The sequence below is a fragment of the Desmodus rotundus genome, chromosome 10, assembly GCF_022682495.2.
Source record: "Desmodus rotundus isolate HL8 chromosome 10, HLdesRot8A.1, whole genome shotgun sequence".
In the NCBI taxonomy this organism is placed as follows: Eukaryota; Metazoa; Chordata; class Mammalia; order Chiroptera; family Phyllostomidae; genus Desmodus; species Desmodus rotundus.
This window is the reverse complement of record NC_071396.1, coordinates 31343545-31360782: the sequence shown is the minus strand read 5'-3', so window position 1 is coordinate 31360782 and position 17238 is coordinate 31343545. Positions and strand designations below refer to the sequence as shown.

Here is a 17238-nt window from a genome sequence, read left to right as displayed (position 1 = left end):
AAGCAATTCCAATGTTAAAAATTTCTTTTAAATGTGACCACTTAGGAACCCCAAGATAGTCATACCAGATGCTAATTGTAGTATCGTTTGTACCTAGTTAAAAAAAAATGGAAGTGATGTCAATGTCCATTATTTGGTGACTAGTGACATAAAAGAAGCCATACAAACATGATGATAACTTCCGCAGTTGTTTCATCAAAACCAAAAATGAATGAATCTGGATCGACGATAGAGCAGAGCTCCAAGGCGCTTCAGTTGTGAAAGTGAAAGCATGCAGTCAGGACATATAATGTGATTACATTCAAGTTAAAAGCAGTTCTTGTATTTTTTTTTCTGTAAAACACCCAAGAAACTGGTGCATGACAGGCATGGCGGTAAGGAAAAGTTACGAGGGCAGAGACTTTATTTTTATTTCATACCTTTCAGAGTTGTGTGCAAGTCTTTCCTTTGTTAAAATATTAAAAAGAAAGAGGGCAAAGCAAGATAAAAACACCCTGTATCTCTTACAGAACAGAAAGGAAACTCCTTATTCTGTTATTTTAGGGCACTTTGGTCTGTGATTCAGATCTGCCTTTTAAACTTCATTTTTTTGTTACATTTGTACCCATCATTTCTGGATAAATTGAAATGCTTGCCTGGCATTTAATATGCATCTTGTCACTTTGGTCTGCGTCCTTTCAGTGCCGATCCCTTCAACTCAGAGGACATCGGTCCCTCTCTGCTTGTTCAGATTCACCCAGATTTCAACTCCCATCTCTCTTTCAGCCTCCGCTGACACCCGGGCTAGGCTAATCTCCCCCGACCGTGAACTTGCATAACTTCAAATTCAATTCTACTTTGACACTTACCTCTTGGGTTATATTTACAGTCTTCCTGCTGCCTGCCAGGTGCAGAAAAGCAGGATCTGGGATTAATTTTCCTTCCAAACCCCCTCCTAGCACTGGGCACTGAGCCATGCACTGTCACCTGTACAAGTGTGTGGCACGTGAGTGGTGTTAGCAGGCCTGGCAGGTAAGGAGTCCAGGGACGCTTGACGGGCCATAGCGTCGCTGAGCAGGAGCAGAAACGAGGACTGTCACACATGTTGTCAGGAGTAGAAATTGGTAAGACATTTTTGGAGGACCGATGAATGGCTGTTTGTCTAGCTGAGCGTACACAGAACCACAGTGTGGGATAGAGCGGGAAACTCGGGCCACTGATGCTGAGGGCCGTGATGCTCTAAATTTGAGGTTGTGTCACTCCATGGGGTCCCCGTGGCAGAATCGGTGGCAGCCCCAGCCTGGAGACACCTTCACTCTCCTCCCCCAAGTACCACCCTAACTCTTTATTCCAAACAGCTTCATTGTTTCTGAAGCTCCCAGTGAAAAAGGTTAAAGTCCACCCATTCAGGTGTCATCTCGTCATTTGTATAATCTGGGCGTCGCATTTCTGAGCTGCCGACCTCTTTTCAGAGCCTGCCTAGTTGAGACATCACATCCCTGACAGTGAGGCACTTAGGCTCAGAGAGAAAAGTCACCCTGGGCTCCCCCCTTTCTCAAATTTTCCCGAACAATTAATGCCGTGCTAACTTGACACCCTCTTTCCTTGTTTGGCTTTGTAAACCCTGGTCCCTTTTTCTATTAATTCCAGACATTAATATTTTCTTTCACGCAACTGCCGCCATTCACCCGTGAAACAGTTTGAACATTATGTAGCTGTCAAGATGCCTGGGGATTACCCAGTATGCTTTGCCTGTGAGAAAGTGACAGTATCAAGGCCTGGTTTTGAGATGTTTATTTTGAGAGGACGCTGACAAGCATGAAGCCCTGATCCCAGAGTGGCAATTTCATTTAATTAAAGGCCTCTTTTTATTATAGTTTTTCCTCCACTTTATATATATATATATATATATATATATATCAGAATGATTGTTAAAGTCTGACTTGTAAGGGGGGGGGTAGATTGCTCACTCACTAGTGAGTATTCTACCGAATGGTATGAATGTGCTCATTTTTATAATCCCACTCAGAATTGCCACTTAACTTGGTGTGTGTGTGCGTCCGTCCAAGTTTAAACTAGAGACAGCTGGGCTTTTGCCCCCATGTTGCCAAACTTAAAATGTGACACTTGAATATGTATATGTGTATCTTTGTAGTGTAATTTTTTTTTTTTTTTTTGGTTTTAAAGTTAGTAGCCCTGTGATCCTGGGAGACTCACCAAAATTATCCCTCGGCTCATCTACCAAGACTTTTAAACAATGCGTAATATCTTGCTTGACAGGGATGTGGCTTTTAGTGCAAATAGTTGGGAAATGTATTGCCTTCATTTTCAGTAATTTTTAGTTCTGCAGCTACATAGAAACGTAAAAAGGAGCTTAAAAAGTAAAAGATTCAAGTAATTAATGATAGATGTTAATGATTTGGTCACTGTTAGTGACAGAGTAGCCTAACTACTTTTCGATTCTATATTCTTAGACTATTTTGTCTTGGCGTTACTATCAAGAACTCAGTTCAGTACCTATGTGCGGACCTGTGTTGGGCACTGTCTGAGGCACTTAGGATGAATCGATGGGGAAATCAGACTGTCGGGCTTTGTGTACTTATTCATAGTTCTGTGTTTTACAATTATCATATTATACCTCCCCACATGAGCTTTTCTCCTTCTGTGTAGCAATATCAGCTAGCTGTTCATTTATGTTGTCTTTTCTCATAATTCACTGGGCAATAATGCATGAGTGTGTTCCATTCGCTGTTATGTGTCCCAAGTATGATGGCACGCTCGCATGCGTGTAACACTCATGCACCTCACATAATCCATGTGTTGTGTTTGCAGGCAGTTTTTTCTCCCTCTCCATTGACCTGAAAGTGTGGAGGAGGGCCTGTCATTGGTTTTTTTTTTTTTTTTTCTGCTTTGGGTATAGTGGCTGGAGGGACCTTATTCATTTCTTTTGGCGTCTGTTTCAAAGCTCCCCAGGAGGAGCTGGAGGGTCAGGGGTGCCGCCCCGAGGCCAGCTGAGGGCCTGGCTGATGTGGCGTTCAGCTGGCCGGGGTGAAACAGTGTTCCCTGCTTTACTGCAGGTGCGGGCGGCAGCAAAGAATGGCAACTTTGTCCCTTTAATCTCGACGCCCCAGTTCCAGTCTTAGTCCCCTTGCCCCATCTTTTGAGCCAGTGCTTCCAGAGATTGATTTATTTATTATGATTATATTCTAAAGTACAGGGTTCTGTTGAGTCAGCCATCTGGCCAAATGTTTGAAAACGTTTTTGTGGGTTTTTTTTTTTTCCCCTTTTCACTGACTCACTGCCATTCTGAGGAGGGGTGGGCTTCTCCCCAGGACTCCTGACATTGTTGGCTGGTGCCAGTGGGTTTTTATTTTTTGGATTTTTGTGGGTAGTATAGTGATGACATACCCACAATGAAACAAAACAGAAAAAGCTCAAGCAGCCTATTTATATTCCACCACTGAAGGCAAAGAAGAATCAGTCATTTACCCCAAACTGTTTCATACGTCTCTCCTCTCCACCTATGGGGCCTTCGATCTCTGCCCAGGGAGAGATTTGTTCTGGGTGCGCACGATGAAATGCTTTGAGCCTGAGGAGTGTGGAAAGAATCTTTACTTAATGGCGAGATTCTAGGCTTTCGTGTATATTTGAAAAACCTGTCTTGTTCTCTTTCTCTTTTAAAGGCACAAGCGACCCCTACGTGAAATTTAAGCTGAATGGGAAGACGCTGTACAAAAGTAAAGTCATATATAAGAACTTGAACCCAGTGTGGGATGAGGTAGTGGTCTTGCCCATACAAAGCCTTGAGCAAAAGCTGCGTGTGAAGGTAATCCCAGATGCCTTTCGGATCTGTTCTTTTCTGAAAAATATTTATTTTTCAGCAGTCTTTGCCCTCTTCAAATGAAACCTCCTCAAATTAATTTTTTTTTTGGTTGTCCTTAAGCACTGGGTTAAAAATATTAGTATGGAAAGAACTTTTTAGAGGCTTTGTCGAAATTGTGTATTTCTTTCAGATCGTGGGATATGCTCTACAGAAACTCAGAGTGAAAACAATCTCTCCATTGATTGTGTTTAAACTTACTGAATGTGGAAGAATTATTACTGCTAGTTCAGCAGCAACCAGTGCTAAAGCCGTTCTCATTAGGAATAACTTTATATTTAATAGAGCTTTGAGCTACTGGTTGTAAGCATTAATTGCTCTAACATCTGGGTTAAAACTGCATGAGTTGAGTGCAAGATGAGATTGCTGTAGAATATTTAACAAATTTCTGTTTAATTGACAGACCTGCTCACTGTGGAAAATACTAAATTTTAATGAGAGACCATTTAAACCACGGAGAGTAGTCCGTTGTGCATACCATCTGAACGCATTCGCATACTGCCTTAAAAGTACTTTCTGCTGCTGTTTTGGCTGTGGTGGGGAAAATGGGCAAGTTTGAATAATTTTGTTTTCTCCGTCGGCCTGGCTAAATTCCTCTTGAAGTGTACTGTGTAAAGTTCTCAGCCTGTTACATTTGTGAATGATTTGATAAACTCGGTTTACCACATTAACGTGCGTTACTGGGTCTCTTTTAAGGTATATGATCGAGATTTAACTACATCTGATTTCATGGGCTCTGCGTTTGTTGTTCTCAGTGATCTCGAGCTGAACAGGTATTGTATTTTCACCTTCTCATAGTCCTGAATGAATTTTAGAGGGAGCTCAAGGTAGCTGCCATTCGTTTAGTTCAACTGACAAGAAAAAAATCGGAATAAATGAAAGAGTGCTTTAAAATGTTATTTTTAAGTGATATTTGCTTTTTAGCTCCCAAATGTACTTGTCAGATGTTAAATCCTCCACAATGTATTGTAAACTCTGTATCGAATGTTGTGCCCTCATTTGTTAATATTCAGGTTTCTCTTAACCTAAAATGAAAACAAGTTATTTAAACTTTATTTGGGGGAGTAGGCGAGAGGAATCAGTTAACCAACTGTTGAATTAGGCAATGCCAAACAATTTCTCTACCCTGAAGAGGGCTGGTTTACTTTCTGATTGGAGACTTTTACCGTAGGCTTCTGATGCATTATAGGTCTATACAGTATTGCCAATAAGGGCTAGCTTTATTTGTTTTTTGTTTTGTTTTCTTGCTTGTAGAACAACTGAACATATCTTAAAACTGGAAGATCCAAACAGTTTGGAAGATGACATGGGAGTGATTGTGTTGAATTTGAACCTAGTAGTAAAACAGGGTGATTTCAAGAGACATGTAAGTATCACCTCTGTGTTCCTTTTGAAATCCTTCTTTGCAATTTCCCTTTGATTCTGGGATGCCAGATGACTGATCTTTTTGCAATTATTTTGAGGGGGAAACAAATAATTTTTTAGAGACCCAGAGAACCTATCTGTGGTTATGTATGTCCTCTCTTTTAGAAATCTGGAAGGAAAATCAATGAAGAATTCTGTCTGTTTTGCTGGGGATATGGATCGTATTGCTGTGATTAAAATATATATGTTGCTTGTTTGCTTGTAACATATCATTTGAAAAATACTTTTGCTAACTGTTCAGGTCTTTATTTACAATTTCCTTAGGTACTAGATGACTTGGGCATTGTTCAGTTATGGAAAGCAGTATCCAAGATTTAATTACTGCATTGTACATTATTAAGGTGATTGAATATATATTTGAAACATTCCAGTTTCTTCTTTTTTTCTTTTAGCTACCAAGTTCTCTAGTGAGAGTACTTTTAGGAAGATGCAGATTTTAATATTCTCTGGTCTGTTGTATAGAAATTTCTAGTTAATGCACAGCCTAGTGAAGATTCCTATAACATACACAAAGCATTGGGTTTTATGATGGTATAGCTGGGATTTTGTTATTATGAGCAAATATGTGAATGCAAATAATAATCTCATTTTATATTTAGAGAATATAATTAAATCCCAAGAATTAAAATAAGAACTAAAAGCATCTTTGATTGTAACTTATTTCAAAGGCATTTTTAAAGCCAGCTAAAATACCTACTAGAAAAAGAACCAAGACGTGTTAAAATTCAGCATGTTTAGAATCTGGCATGAAAATGTGAAGTCTGTTTATAAATTAGGCCTCCAATAATGCTTCTTGAATTGAGTCACTGGGGTCGAGGAGGAGAATATTCTTCATTTTGACATCATCTTCGCTTGTAGTTATAATTTATTTTCACGATGAAAATCATGACTGATTTACTAGTAAACTCAGAAAATGGCTTAAAGAAGTAGGAAAACTACACAGTGACTTTTCAAATGCCAGAGGGTCAACTAAATAGTGGCTATTTTTAATGCAAAATCTTATGAGTATTTATTTGATGATAACTGAGAAAATAAAACCCTTCATCAATTCTTTAAAAAGCGTCAGTGTTAAAACTTGAGGTCTCTATAAAGCTGTTATTTTGATGTTGAAATGTCTTATATTGCTGTTGAAAATAAATTTGTTTTTCCATCTAACGTAACGAAGAAGGGATTTTCTGTAGCTTCTCTTAGCCTTCACAGTATCCCACCAGAGGCCATATCCACGTGAACAGTAGGTGACCAGTTACTTGATCTGGATTCCAGGTTAAAATAACACGCAATGTAAATAAGTATCATTTGCCACATGGTTGAGCAATTGCTAGCTGATATGTTCTAATAATTTCTTACACATTCACGTGGGGTTGGTGAAGTTGGGTAATTTCCCCATGAAAACACCTGCATGTTTAAGCCGCGTAATAGCTGCATATTTATTCCCCTTGTGAATTTTTCTGTGATGTATTGGATTATGCTTAGCAGTAACACTGACACTTAACATCTATTTAAATGTTGCCGAAATTCGGAGTTTTAAAGCAGTGCTATCTTACTTAAAAATTTATGTGGAATTGCAGAGAAGTTAATATTAGATGCAGCTTGAGTTTGTTTTTGTAAAGCATCTCAAGGAATATCTTTGAGTCCTAAAAGTAACCACGCTTGTCCTCGTATTTGGTTTGGCTCTCCTTTCCTTCTGAGTCCTCACTTCCTGTTTTTTGAGAGATTTTTCAGACTGGGTATGTGCTTTCTTGCGTACTTTTCTCATTGTCTTTGTTCTTTGCTTGTCTGGCAGAGGTCTAGTGTGCAATACATTTATTTTATAGATATTTTATGTGGGTATTGTAATATAGAAAACACTGCATGCTCTTATTCGTTCCAATGGTAGCTTTATTTTCTGGTGTCTGTACTTGATCCAAGTATACCCCAGCAAGGAATAATTTACCACAGGGCATGTGTAGTTACTAATTCAATTCATAGGGCCTATCAGGGGCCTTTTGGATACAACACATATCAGGAAATGTCTGGCTGGGAGTTTTGTTAACTGAGTTTAAGTTAATATTTAAATCTTTTTATATTGGGTTTTTCATGGGAGTACCTAACACTTGAGACTGGGAAGTCAATGGCCTAGGGCTAGGGAATAATTTCTTTATAAATTTCCATTTTCATTGGAAGTCTGATGGAGGGATTGCAGTTTGGATTCTCAGTGTGGTACCCATCTCTCTTACTGTCGTCATTGAGGCAATCTTTGTTGCTTTAGAACCAAGCAGGCAGAAGTCCTCCTGTGCACAAAGCGTCTCTGAATTGCCCCTCGTGCACGGGTGTACGTGCCTACGGCCGTGTACATTCAGAAAGTAAGGCAGTGGCGGGAAGGCTGACAGACCTGGTATCATTTTCTTTTCCTTGGCAAAAGTAGGATTATAGTTAGAATTATGGGCTCTGTCATCAGACCGCCTGGGTTTGAATCCCAGCTCTGTTGTGTTCTAGTTTTGAGAAGTTAAGTGATCAGGGCAAATTCACAGAACAACCTTACGGCTCTTAACGGCAGCTGCAATTTCCTCATGAATGAAATGGCGATTAAAAAAGCTTCCCTATTTCACAGAGTTGTGAAGACGAAGATGACGTTATAGAACTTGGCATGGGCTGGACACTCTATATTATGGTAGCTCTTTGTTTATAGTAAGCAGACAGTAGTGATCATTTTTTAATTAATTTCCATATCCATTTTATGTATCTTTTATGATTGTTATAAAATCAAAAGAATTATATGTCTAAAGGCCCTAAACAGCCTTGTGTACCTATAAGATGGCAGTTCATTTTGGTGTTTGTCTTGGGTTGACGTGTTTGTCAATATGTTATTAGGAAAATACAATAAGAACTGATTTCAGTTTGTAGTAGCTACAACTCTGTGTCATGTGCTGAATGTTGAACTCCCAGTTTCATCAGGGGAAGTATTTTGAATAAAGAATCTTTCCAAGCCATTTCTGTACCAGCGTTTCTAGTTGCTGATCACTGGAATGCAAGTGGATTTCCCCCCAAAGACTTTATTTCCTGCTTCCTAATTTATGGGGAAGATGTATTGGCAGGTGGGTAGGTCACTTGCCTGCAGGTATTTTTTCCTTAAGCATAATAGAAAATGTGGTCTGCTCAATTAGGTTCATAATTGAGTTGTAATCTCCCAAATTTATCCGACTTTGAACATCCAGTTAGCTGGTTAACCAGCCAGAGTTGGGCTTCACTGTCCTGGACAGAGATGGGAGTGAGGAGAGGGTTTTGCTAGGAGTGAATTTTAATTGTAAATGAAATTCAGCAGCCTTAGCATGACAAATGAGAGCTGGAAAGAGAACAGTGGTGAAGTTCCTTGCTGTTAGAACATTTTTTTCCCTCTGTCAGAGTTGCATTAGCCTAGTTTTCTTCATTGTGCAGGAATGATTCAGAGGTTTGTCTCCTTATTTTGAAAATTGAGATTTCCTCAGTAGAAGTAACTGGAATTATTTTTCTAGACTCTAATACTATGGAAACCTAAACATAGTCCATGAATTTCATAAATGTTTTCAAAACACTCTCTGAATATTTCACATAGTGAAAATGTGCCCTTCCACTTTGCTTTTAGAGATAAAATTATAATGTTTTAAGGCGATTCAAAACATAAATGGACTCCTATGGGCTGAGCAGTATTTATATGTCCTTGTACTTTCCTTGTGGAAAGTCCTGTGAGAAAATGATGTAACAGCCATAGAAATGTGATTTTTCTATGCTTTTAACTGTTTTCTTGTTCAAACATGTTTTCTCCATAACCTCAGAGAAAGCTTGGGTGTTTGTCATTTGAATGTAGTCTTCACCACCTAACTAATATGATAATATTTTTATATTGTTAATAAATCTATTTCTCTTTTTCCTTTTGCCATTTTTCACCATTCAATGGACGTAATCCTCAGAGGTGGTCAAATCGGAAGCGGTTAAGTGCCAGCAAGGTAAATATTATTGTTGTTGTTATTGTTTTTAATTTAAACATTGTTTGGTTAAAAGTTCATCTTTACATGTATGCATGATTAATACAAACCACCCTTTGCATGGGGCAGTGTTCAGTCCCTTTTACTGCTGTTCTGAATAAGGGCACAACCTCCCTTTTAAAATTTCATTTAATAAGTAAGGGCATAGCCAGATGTTTGAACTTGCACTTGCTTTCGTGGTGACATTTTATATGTACCGGCCATGTTAGGAGGTTCCACTTCATTAAGCTTAGATTATTTGGAGTGTCGTGCAGTTAGATTTAGTCTTTTAGACAGTTATTTACCATTAGATAGAAATTAGCTTTGGTGTTACAGGGAGCAATGAAAAAATTAATTGAAAGGATTTTATGGTATATTTTATAAAAATGGTGCATAGCTTCTGAAAAAAACATGTATTGCTTTTTTAGGTGAGTTTCTTTAGCTATTTCTTCATGAAGTGCTGGTGATTTTTTACAATGTTAGTATCTACTGAAACAATTACATACTGCTGTCCAATTTGTATGTGTACCAAGGAAGAAATGCATTATAAATAATCAGGTTATTAAATTAGCATGTTGTAACTTAAGTGACTAAATGTCTAAATTAGTGTAAAAATAAACCAACAAAGTGTTTTAAAAAATTATACCTTAATGTAGCAGCTTGGCTGCTTTGTTAAGGAGAAATACCGATATGGTGGGGGCGGTGTTTGCATGCTACATGGGGAGGGTATGCCAGCAGTCTCTTTGTATACACTTGTTCACACACACACACACACACACACAAATATTTGACAGCTCTAATTTCTGACCTCACTGTGCTTCAGCTGCGTACTTCTCTGTAAAGTAAGGGGATTAAAACAAAGATTTTGTGAATTTGTAAGAGTTTGTGTTGTGGAGAGAGAGAGAGAGAGAGAAGGAGAAGGAGGGAGAGATTTGTAACCTGATTAGCCCTAGTCACTTAGGAAGATAAGCCAACTGGTTCTAAGAAAACTTGCCTTTTAAAAATTGAAAAGCATCAAAGTTCTGACTCTTCCTAAAATGTACATCCTTTGCATTTTGAACACTGATAAAGCACTACAATCAGGTATTTGGTTATGTTACCAGTTCACTTTGTTTCCAAGACTCTGGTTCTTTGGAGAAATTAAGAGGCAATAAAAAATGGGAAGCTGTCTCAAAAATCCCTCCAACTTTTGCCTTATTCCTTTATAGTCACTAGAGGGTAGAAGAACATCATTTCTTGCCACAGAAGGGAGCCCAGCTCCCGTGCTCCCACATTAAGAGTCTCTGTAACCATCTGAAGCAGTAAAGTTTCCCAGCATGCTTTGGTGAAACCTGACAAAGCAGTATTTTCTCGTTTATTGATTCTGCTGCTGCACTAAAACACTGGTCCTGGACATCAATAACCATCTTTAGTTAGGGAGCTCTGGCCTGTGGAAGAGCACTGGCAGTTTGTGGAAGAACATAAAGGCTAGAAAGAAAAATTGTGAGCTTGGGGAATATTGTAGCCTAGGGAGGACAGGAGAGGTTATGGAAGAATGGCCAAAGGAATGAAGAGGGAGAGAAAAAATGTTGACGGCCTGGATAAAGATATCAAAAATATGGAAGGAGCAGAGGATCCCGGAGAGCAGTATTTATATCTGCACTGCACCGAGTGTTGTCTTTTTGTTTTTTGTTTTTTGTTTTCCCCTAGCATGGTAGTTTCTAGAATTTTGACTTCAGTGCACTGGACTCAGAGACATAATAAGTGCACAAACCTTATAGCTGTGTTTAATAAAACCGTAGATGAATAGACTCATGGACAGCTATTTATGATCTTATTATATGAGAGAGGCAATTTATATGTTGGTGAAGAATTTCAACTGGTAGGTTGACTCTTTGATACTTAGAGTTTGCAGTTTTGAGGCAGATGAGACCGCTTCTAAAGTGGCTTATGAAAACGAGTCACTTGGAAAATCCGTAAATGCCACGACTGACCCTATGTAAGAGTTCTTAAAATGCCCTGATCAACCTATCTCGCTATTTTCTTTTTCGCCCACCTCCCTATCTTGGTATTTTGAAGCTACTGTTATAAGCTTCTCTCTTAGGATTTTCTTATTATATTTAAAAATTAGGTAGCAGGAGTTTGACATGAAGATTATTACTTAGCTATGAGTATCTAAAAACTTGCTAATTCCAAATAATGTGTTCCCTAGAAAATGTCATTGACTTCTTCACCTCCACTGCATTCTTATGGTAATTTAACCTTATTAGGTAATTTGCTTCTTAAAACCTAAGTGTCTAAGTTTGCCTCCTCCAGAGAAGCCCAGCATGGCAGAGTGGTTTTAGAGTCTGTTCTAAAGTGTTTCCTTCCCACACTGACCTTGATTTTAATGTACTAAATGTAGAGATTGCCTTCAAATATATTGAAGGTTTAGATTTTCTCCACCACCTTTGTTGACGTCGTGATGAGTGTTTTAAAATGAGAATCGGGAATCTGATATAATAGGGCCTGAACCAGATAACTTTTTTTTGGATATTTACTATATCTAATCTTCTCTGTGAATACATCTGTTTCTAAACTGTACTTCTCTCTTTGTAATGTCTGTAACAGTTATAGAGATAAAAAACTAACAGTAGTTACTTCTTTTACATTACATAGTCTCAGGGGAAAAATAAGATGGTAAACAATGGAATTGATGAATTACTGAGTATACTCAGAAATCAGTGTGCGTGCATACTCTCACTACCTCCCCCCCCCCGCCCCCCGCTAGTATTTGAGTGTGCACAGGTGCGATAGCTGAGCTTTCCTTAGGGATTTTCCTTAGATTAATTCGCACAGAGATAAGTACATACTCTTCCACAGCCCCTCTTCGACCCTGTTTTAGGCAGTCATAAGTCAGCAATCCAAGGTAAACACCACGACAAACCTGAGGTAGGAGACATGCCCCATACCGGTATAACATTTTTTTTTCCTGTATGAAATTAGTTGACTCTTGGTACCGATTTTTGGCTTGTTTGGCTTCATATCCTTTTATCTCTGCAACTCTGCTGTGGCATAATCTGATCTCTGCAAGATATATTTTCAAGGTCCCCTGTCAGCTGGCCTCCATCTGGCTTTGTCCAGAGGGAGGAGTTGGCAGGGCACTAGAGAAGCGGAGAGGGAAGAAGGTGGGTGTGTCTGCATTTTGCATCTTCCATTAGCCAGACCAGCTGTGGTTTCAGCTTCTACCAGGTGCCCTTGACCCTAGTATTTATTGTTTTTGTCTCTGTGGCCCAGGGGTCATAGAGCATCAGCTTGAGGGCCAAGTCCAGCCCTATGTCTGTTTTCCCAAGTAAGTTTTATTGGAACACACAGCTGCACCCATTTGTGTATAAATTGTCTCTGGCTGACAGTGGCAGTGTGACATCTTTGGGACAGAAACCTAGTGACCTGCAACCCTCAATGCTTACTGTCTGGACCTTTGCAGGAAGAGGTGGCCCTCCCCTGCCCCAGCCTAACAGTCTTAGAAGCTTCCTCCTATTGCTTACCTTAGATTGTCTCAGTATCTTTTTGGTTTGTCTGCATTTGGTGCCCTGTATTTTCAATACCTTGAATGGTTTTCTTTTCCTGTTGGCTTCCACTACCAAATATAGGGGCTAAGCCCTTGCTTTTGGCTTTTTTTTTTTTTTTTTTTGCGCACTTTTATTGCGATTACTGCGTGAGTGAGAATCATGAATTGCATGCTGAGGGTTTTGCATGAATTTAGGTCATGCCTTCCCTGCCTTCTTTCCCCTTTTCCACTTTCTGTTTTCCTCCTTTGGCTCGGCTTATTGCTCTGTTTCTCTAACATCTAGGAGGTAGGGCAGGCAGGCAGCCTCTCAGAGAGGTGGAGTCAGTAGTCAGGTTGGGCCTCAGTTGGTCTTGAACCCCGAGAGCTGTCCTGTTGCATGGACCAGAACCTCCTTCCTCTGCTTGTTTTCCTACTTTGATGTTTTAAGTCTTCCAGCCTCAGACTCATCATACTTTACCCCCCCGTGACAGGGTGCTTTTGGGGTCTTGAGAATATTTTGTAGGCCAGCCCCTCTTGCCATGGGGGGATATGGCACCTCTTGTCAGTTCTGACCCCTCTGACAGGTTCCTGTCCCCGGGGTGACAGACTCCATGGGTTAGCTGTCTCATGTTAGCTGCCAAATGAGTGAAACTTGGGAAGTCTTTGGCAAATTTTGAGGGTTCCACTTTTGTCTTTGACTCAGTCATACAGGTCGACAGTGTCAATTTTGCTTCTGAACAGTTGGTGGAGACTTAAGAGCTCCCTGCAGGGCTGAGCACTTAACAGGCAGCATATTTAGAGGGTTACTGTTTCGCTGAGGGCTTGGCCTCAGGTGCTTTGCAAATGTGGCTGTACCAAATTTAGCTAGTTTAATGTTAGGGGGGGTGGGAGCTGGAAAATTCCATAGAAGGGGACAGTCACAGAATTTCGAAGGAATGCCCCGTCACCACACCTCTTTGTCTAATGAACTCACTTCCCTAATTTCTGTGTAGGCCCTGGGAGCGGCACAAGCAAGAGCCTTTTGCAAGAAGTGTGGTCCTTTGAGGAACTATGGGGAGGGTATGGGGCCTTCAACTCTTTTCCGATGAATAGAGTGCTTTTTATTTGTTTGTTTCCTTCTCGTTTCATTGTCACACATTCTTAACTCAGTGCCCACCCATAGTAACACCTTTTTTCCATTTCATTTTCTTGGTTAAACCCAAAGAATTGGAGAAATGCATACCTACATAACAAAACAGCCATATACAACTATATACCTTTTTCTCTCTGTCTACCTATATACCTAAACTACCTAATTTTTTTGCTATAAGTGCAAATCACGGTCCCCATTTCAGACCCCTTGAATTAAAAACTCCAGGGATGGGAGCCAGCAACCCCTTAGCAAGCCTCCCAGGTGAGTCCAAAGCAGTTCAAGTGCGAGAGCCACTGGGGTGGGCTAGAGCTCAACGCCAGAGGGGGGGGGAGGACAGGATTTGTAGGCCAGTGGCTGGATCATAGGAAGGGCCAGGACTGGGGGGAGGCAAAGAGGTGTCCAGGGTGTGAATCAGAAGGAGCCACTTGGGGCTCAGGTCCCAGCCCTGTCTTTGCAGAACCCCAAGAGGGAGCAATTGCTTCAATTGCTTATACCCAGAGCTTCACTGGCTTTGCTTAGTCCCGGAAGCATTTTAAGTGAAGAAGAGACAAAGAAACGTGGAACATCGATGTGAAGTCCCACAGGGTGATGCAGGTGAATCTAGGAAGACGAGATGATTAGTATGATTGCATGTGAGCCTGCTAGAGATCAGGACAAAACAGAAAATCTTACTGTATCACATGGCCTTCATTTTATTTTTCTTTATACTTAAATACATTTGAAGCTTTTTCCTAGTTCCAAACCCTGAGAGTCATCGGGTATTTATAGACTCTATCCATTTTTTTAAGTCTCTTAATTTAATTTTTATTTTTAGTTACAACAATTGAGTGATGGTATTCCCTCACAATTAAAAAATATTAAACTGAATATAATACTTTTATAGCTAATATCTTTGTACACACAGATTATTCATAGCCTTGGGACTGTGTTATTCATCTACAGATATAAATCTCATCTCCCGTGTCCATGTGGGAAATTTAAAAGGCTTTCTTTATATTTGTACACAAAGATTTTTGTGTAGTTCTAGAGGAATTTATGCCTACAGGATCCTCTTCACATGATATAAGGCGCTGAGGGTGGGGGGTTTCCGGGAGCCTGCTGCAGGGATGTATGGATTTTCTCATGTCACGCTGTAAAAGCTGTTGACAATGAGCAGTCGTTTTACATGTTGAAAACGCTTGAAAGGAATATTTCAGGGAAGCCTCTTACAGACCCAGGGTTCTCCCTTAGCTTTTCTAAGTCATGCTGACATCGTTGCAACCTTGCTTTACTGTTCATTTTACTTACAAAGTTCATTATAACATTCTATTACACCCAAGGGAATCACTTTGAGTAATTACCCCATGATATTGGTCAAGCTGTAGTCCATCTTATATGTCCCAGGCACGGCAACCCATTCACTGCCTTGAGAGTCTATTCCTAGATCAGAAACTCCCGAGGATGCTCTACCTGTTGGAGGTGAGCAGCAGCACCTCAGCTTGTACTTCCAGCCCACCTCCTTCTTTCATCCCTTTCTTGTCTGTGAAATTTTCATGACCTGGAAGTAAAGGAATAGTTTGGAAGCTGTTTCATTTTTATGAAATCCAGAGTATTTCTAAGTTAGATACCACACCGTGTTTTCACTAGTAATAACTAACGTGTGTGTTTCAGATGGAAGTCGCTCTGTTTAGAAGAACACTGTGGATTTGGTGGGGTGGGGGCTGAGGGAGAGAAAGCCTATGAATGAATCAACATAGAAATAGTAAAAGGTTCTGATCCTTGGGGAGGAAGGAGAAACATAACAAAACCCTGATGTACTATATTTTATCCGTTATGTCTGCTGAGAAATTAGGGTCAGGACCCAGAAACTTTGCTCTATCTCTGGGTGTTTGTTTCAGCTTCAGGTGGGGTGGGCTTCTCCTTTGATGGGTCATTTCCTTTTCTCCTTTCACATTCCAAGCTGCATTAAGATGACAAATTTCCCTTCCAGGCTCAGGCACAGACATGAAAACCTGAGCTATTGAGCTAACAGAGTGAGTGCAGAGGAGTCAATTTATTGTGGGGAGAAAGGGAGTGTTTGAAGACCACTAAAGAATTTGAGAGCCCAGCTCTGCATCAGAGCTCACACAGGATGGCCCAGACACAGCCCCCAGCCAGACGCTGCTCTGAAGCCTCATTGCAACTCTCCAGGGTGGAAGAGAAATGTTAAATTAATTAAGGAACGTTTTTTTAAAGCCCATGTACATATTGTGAAATGCATTGCTAGCAGGTGAAACTTCATTTGGACGTAGTCTTTGCAGAAATATTTAGGGTGAAATAAGCACAATAAAGGTTTTATGTTCTTTTCTATCTGTGAATGTGCAATGCATACTTCTCTTTTCCTACCCTGCCTTTAGTAAGGGGAGAAGAAATCTTGGACGGCAAAGAGTAAGTCCGTCACATCAAACATGGCTGTGTTAAATGCTAAAATGTTCAAAGTCCGACCGAGATAGATAAAGGCTTTGATGGAAAGTGGATATTTCCCAGGGACATTACAAGCAATAATCCAGATGTTAACGGTGTAATGCAACGAGTGTCCATGGATAGATCAGGCACTCCAGCCAAGCCGCGCCTGATGGAGGCCTTAGCCTCGCCCTCCCATGCTGTTCCGCCATATGGAACCTATCTCTCGGCCCCCTTAATGACCAGCTTTGGATCCCATTTTCACAGAGCTCACAGAGCTAAGTGGGGCTGTTTTATGGACAAGTTAGATAGAAGCCTTTCCAAGATAAACATCCAATTTGAAATTAGGACATACCAAGCCACAAAATTATTTTAGGGCATATTTCATAGAAGCGCTGCCATTTTTCTTAGGCAATTGCCAGACTGTAGGATGCCCTTTGATCTCTTGTGGACATTACTCCCTTCTTTATAAAAAGGATTTTGAAATAGTTGCAGTGTTTAGGGAGGAATATATCTGTCGGGACTTTGAAGCATGGCCACGGGACAGGTCATGCATTAGCTTGTTGGTTGGCAAGTCAAACTTGAAGAAGAAAAAACTAAAAAAAAGACAAAAAAAGACATTGCAACAGGATATATGAATCAAAATCTCATTTTCTTTTTAAAAGTAGAAGTGTTCAGCCTGTGTGCTTAAAAAACTGTACAATCTATTAAGTGTGTATCTGTATGCACACGTATAGATATATAAACATACATACATATACATACGTATGTGTATATCGTGATGGTACATGTTGTTCTTAACAAATGGAAAATTGCTTAACTTTAACTATTTCATAAACTTTCATTATGGAGTATATTCGGTCCCCAACCCAACGGCAAATAGAAGTTATGAGAGAATGTTTATGTTCTCCAG

The 17238-nt window shown here is 40.1% G+C and overlaps 1 protein-coding gene across 5 annotated transcripts in view; it reads left to right on the top strand.

Annotated features, from left to right (window-relative positions):
- Positions 1 to 17238, top strand: part of MCTP2 (multiple C2 and transmembrane domain containing 2) — a 145109-nt gene that overhangs the window by 44628 nt on the left and 83243 nt on the right. For all 5 annotated transcript variants that reach the window (XM_053913355.1, XM_024561680.2, XM_024561681.2 and 2 more), the window contains 4 exons: positions 3663 to 3805; positions 4556 to 4632; positions 5114 to 5225; positions 9211 to 9246. In XM_053913355.1, coding sequence (XP_053769330.1) covers positions 3663 to 3805; positions 4556 to 4632; positions 5114 to 5225; positions 9211 to 9246 — 368 coding nt within the window. The remainder of the gene's footprint in view (positions 1 to 3662; positions 3806 to 4555; positions 4633 to 5113; positions 5226 to 9210; positions 9247 to 17238) is intronic.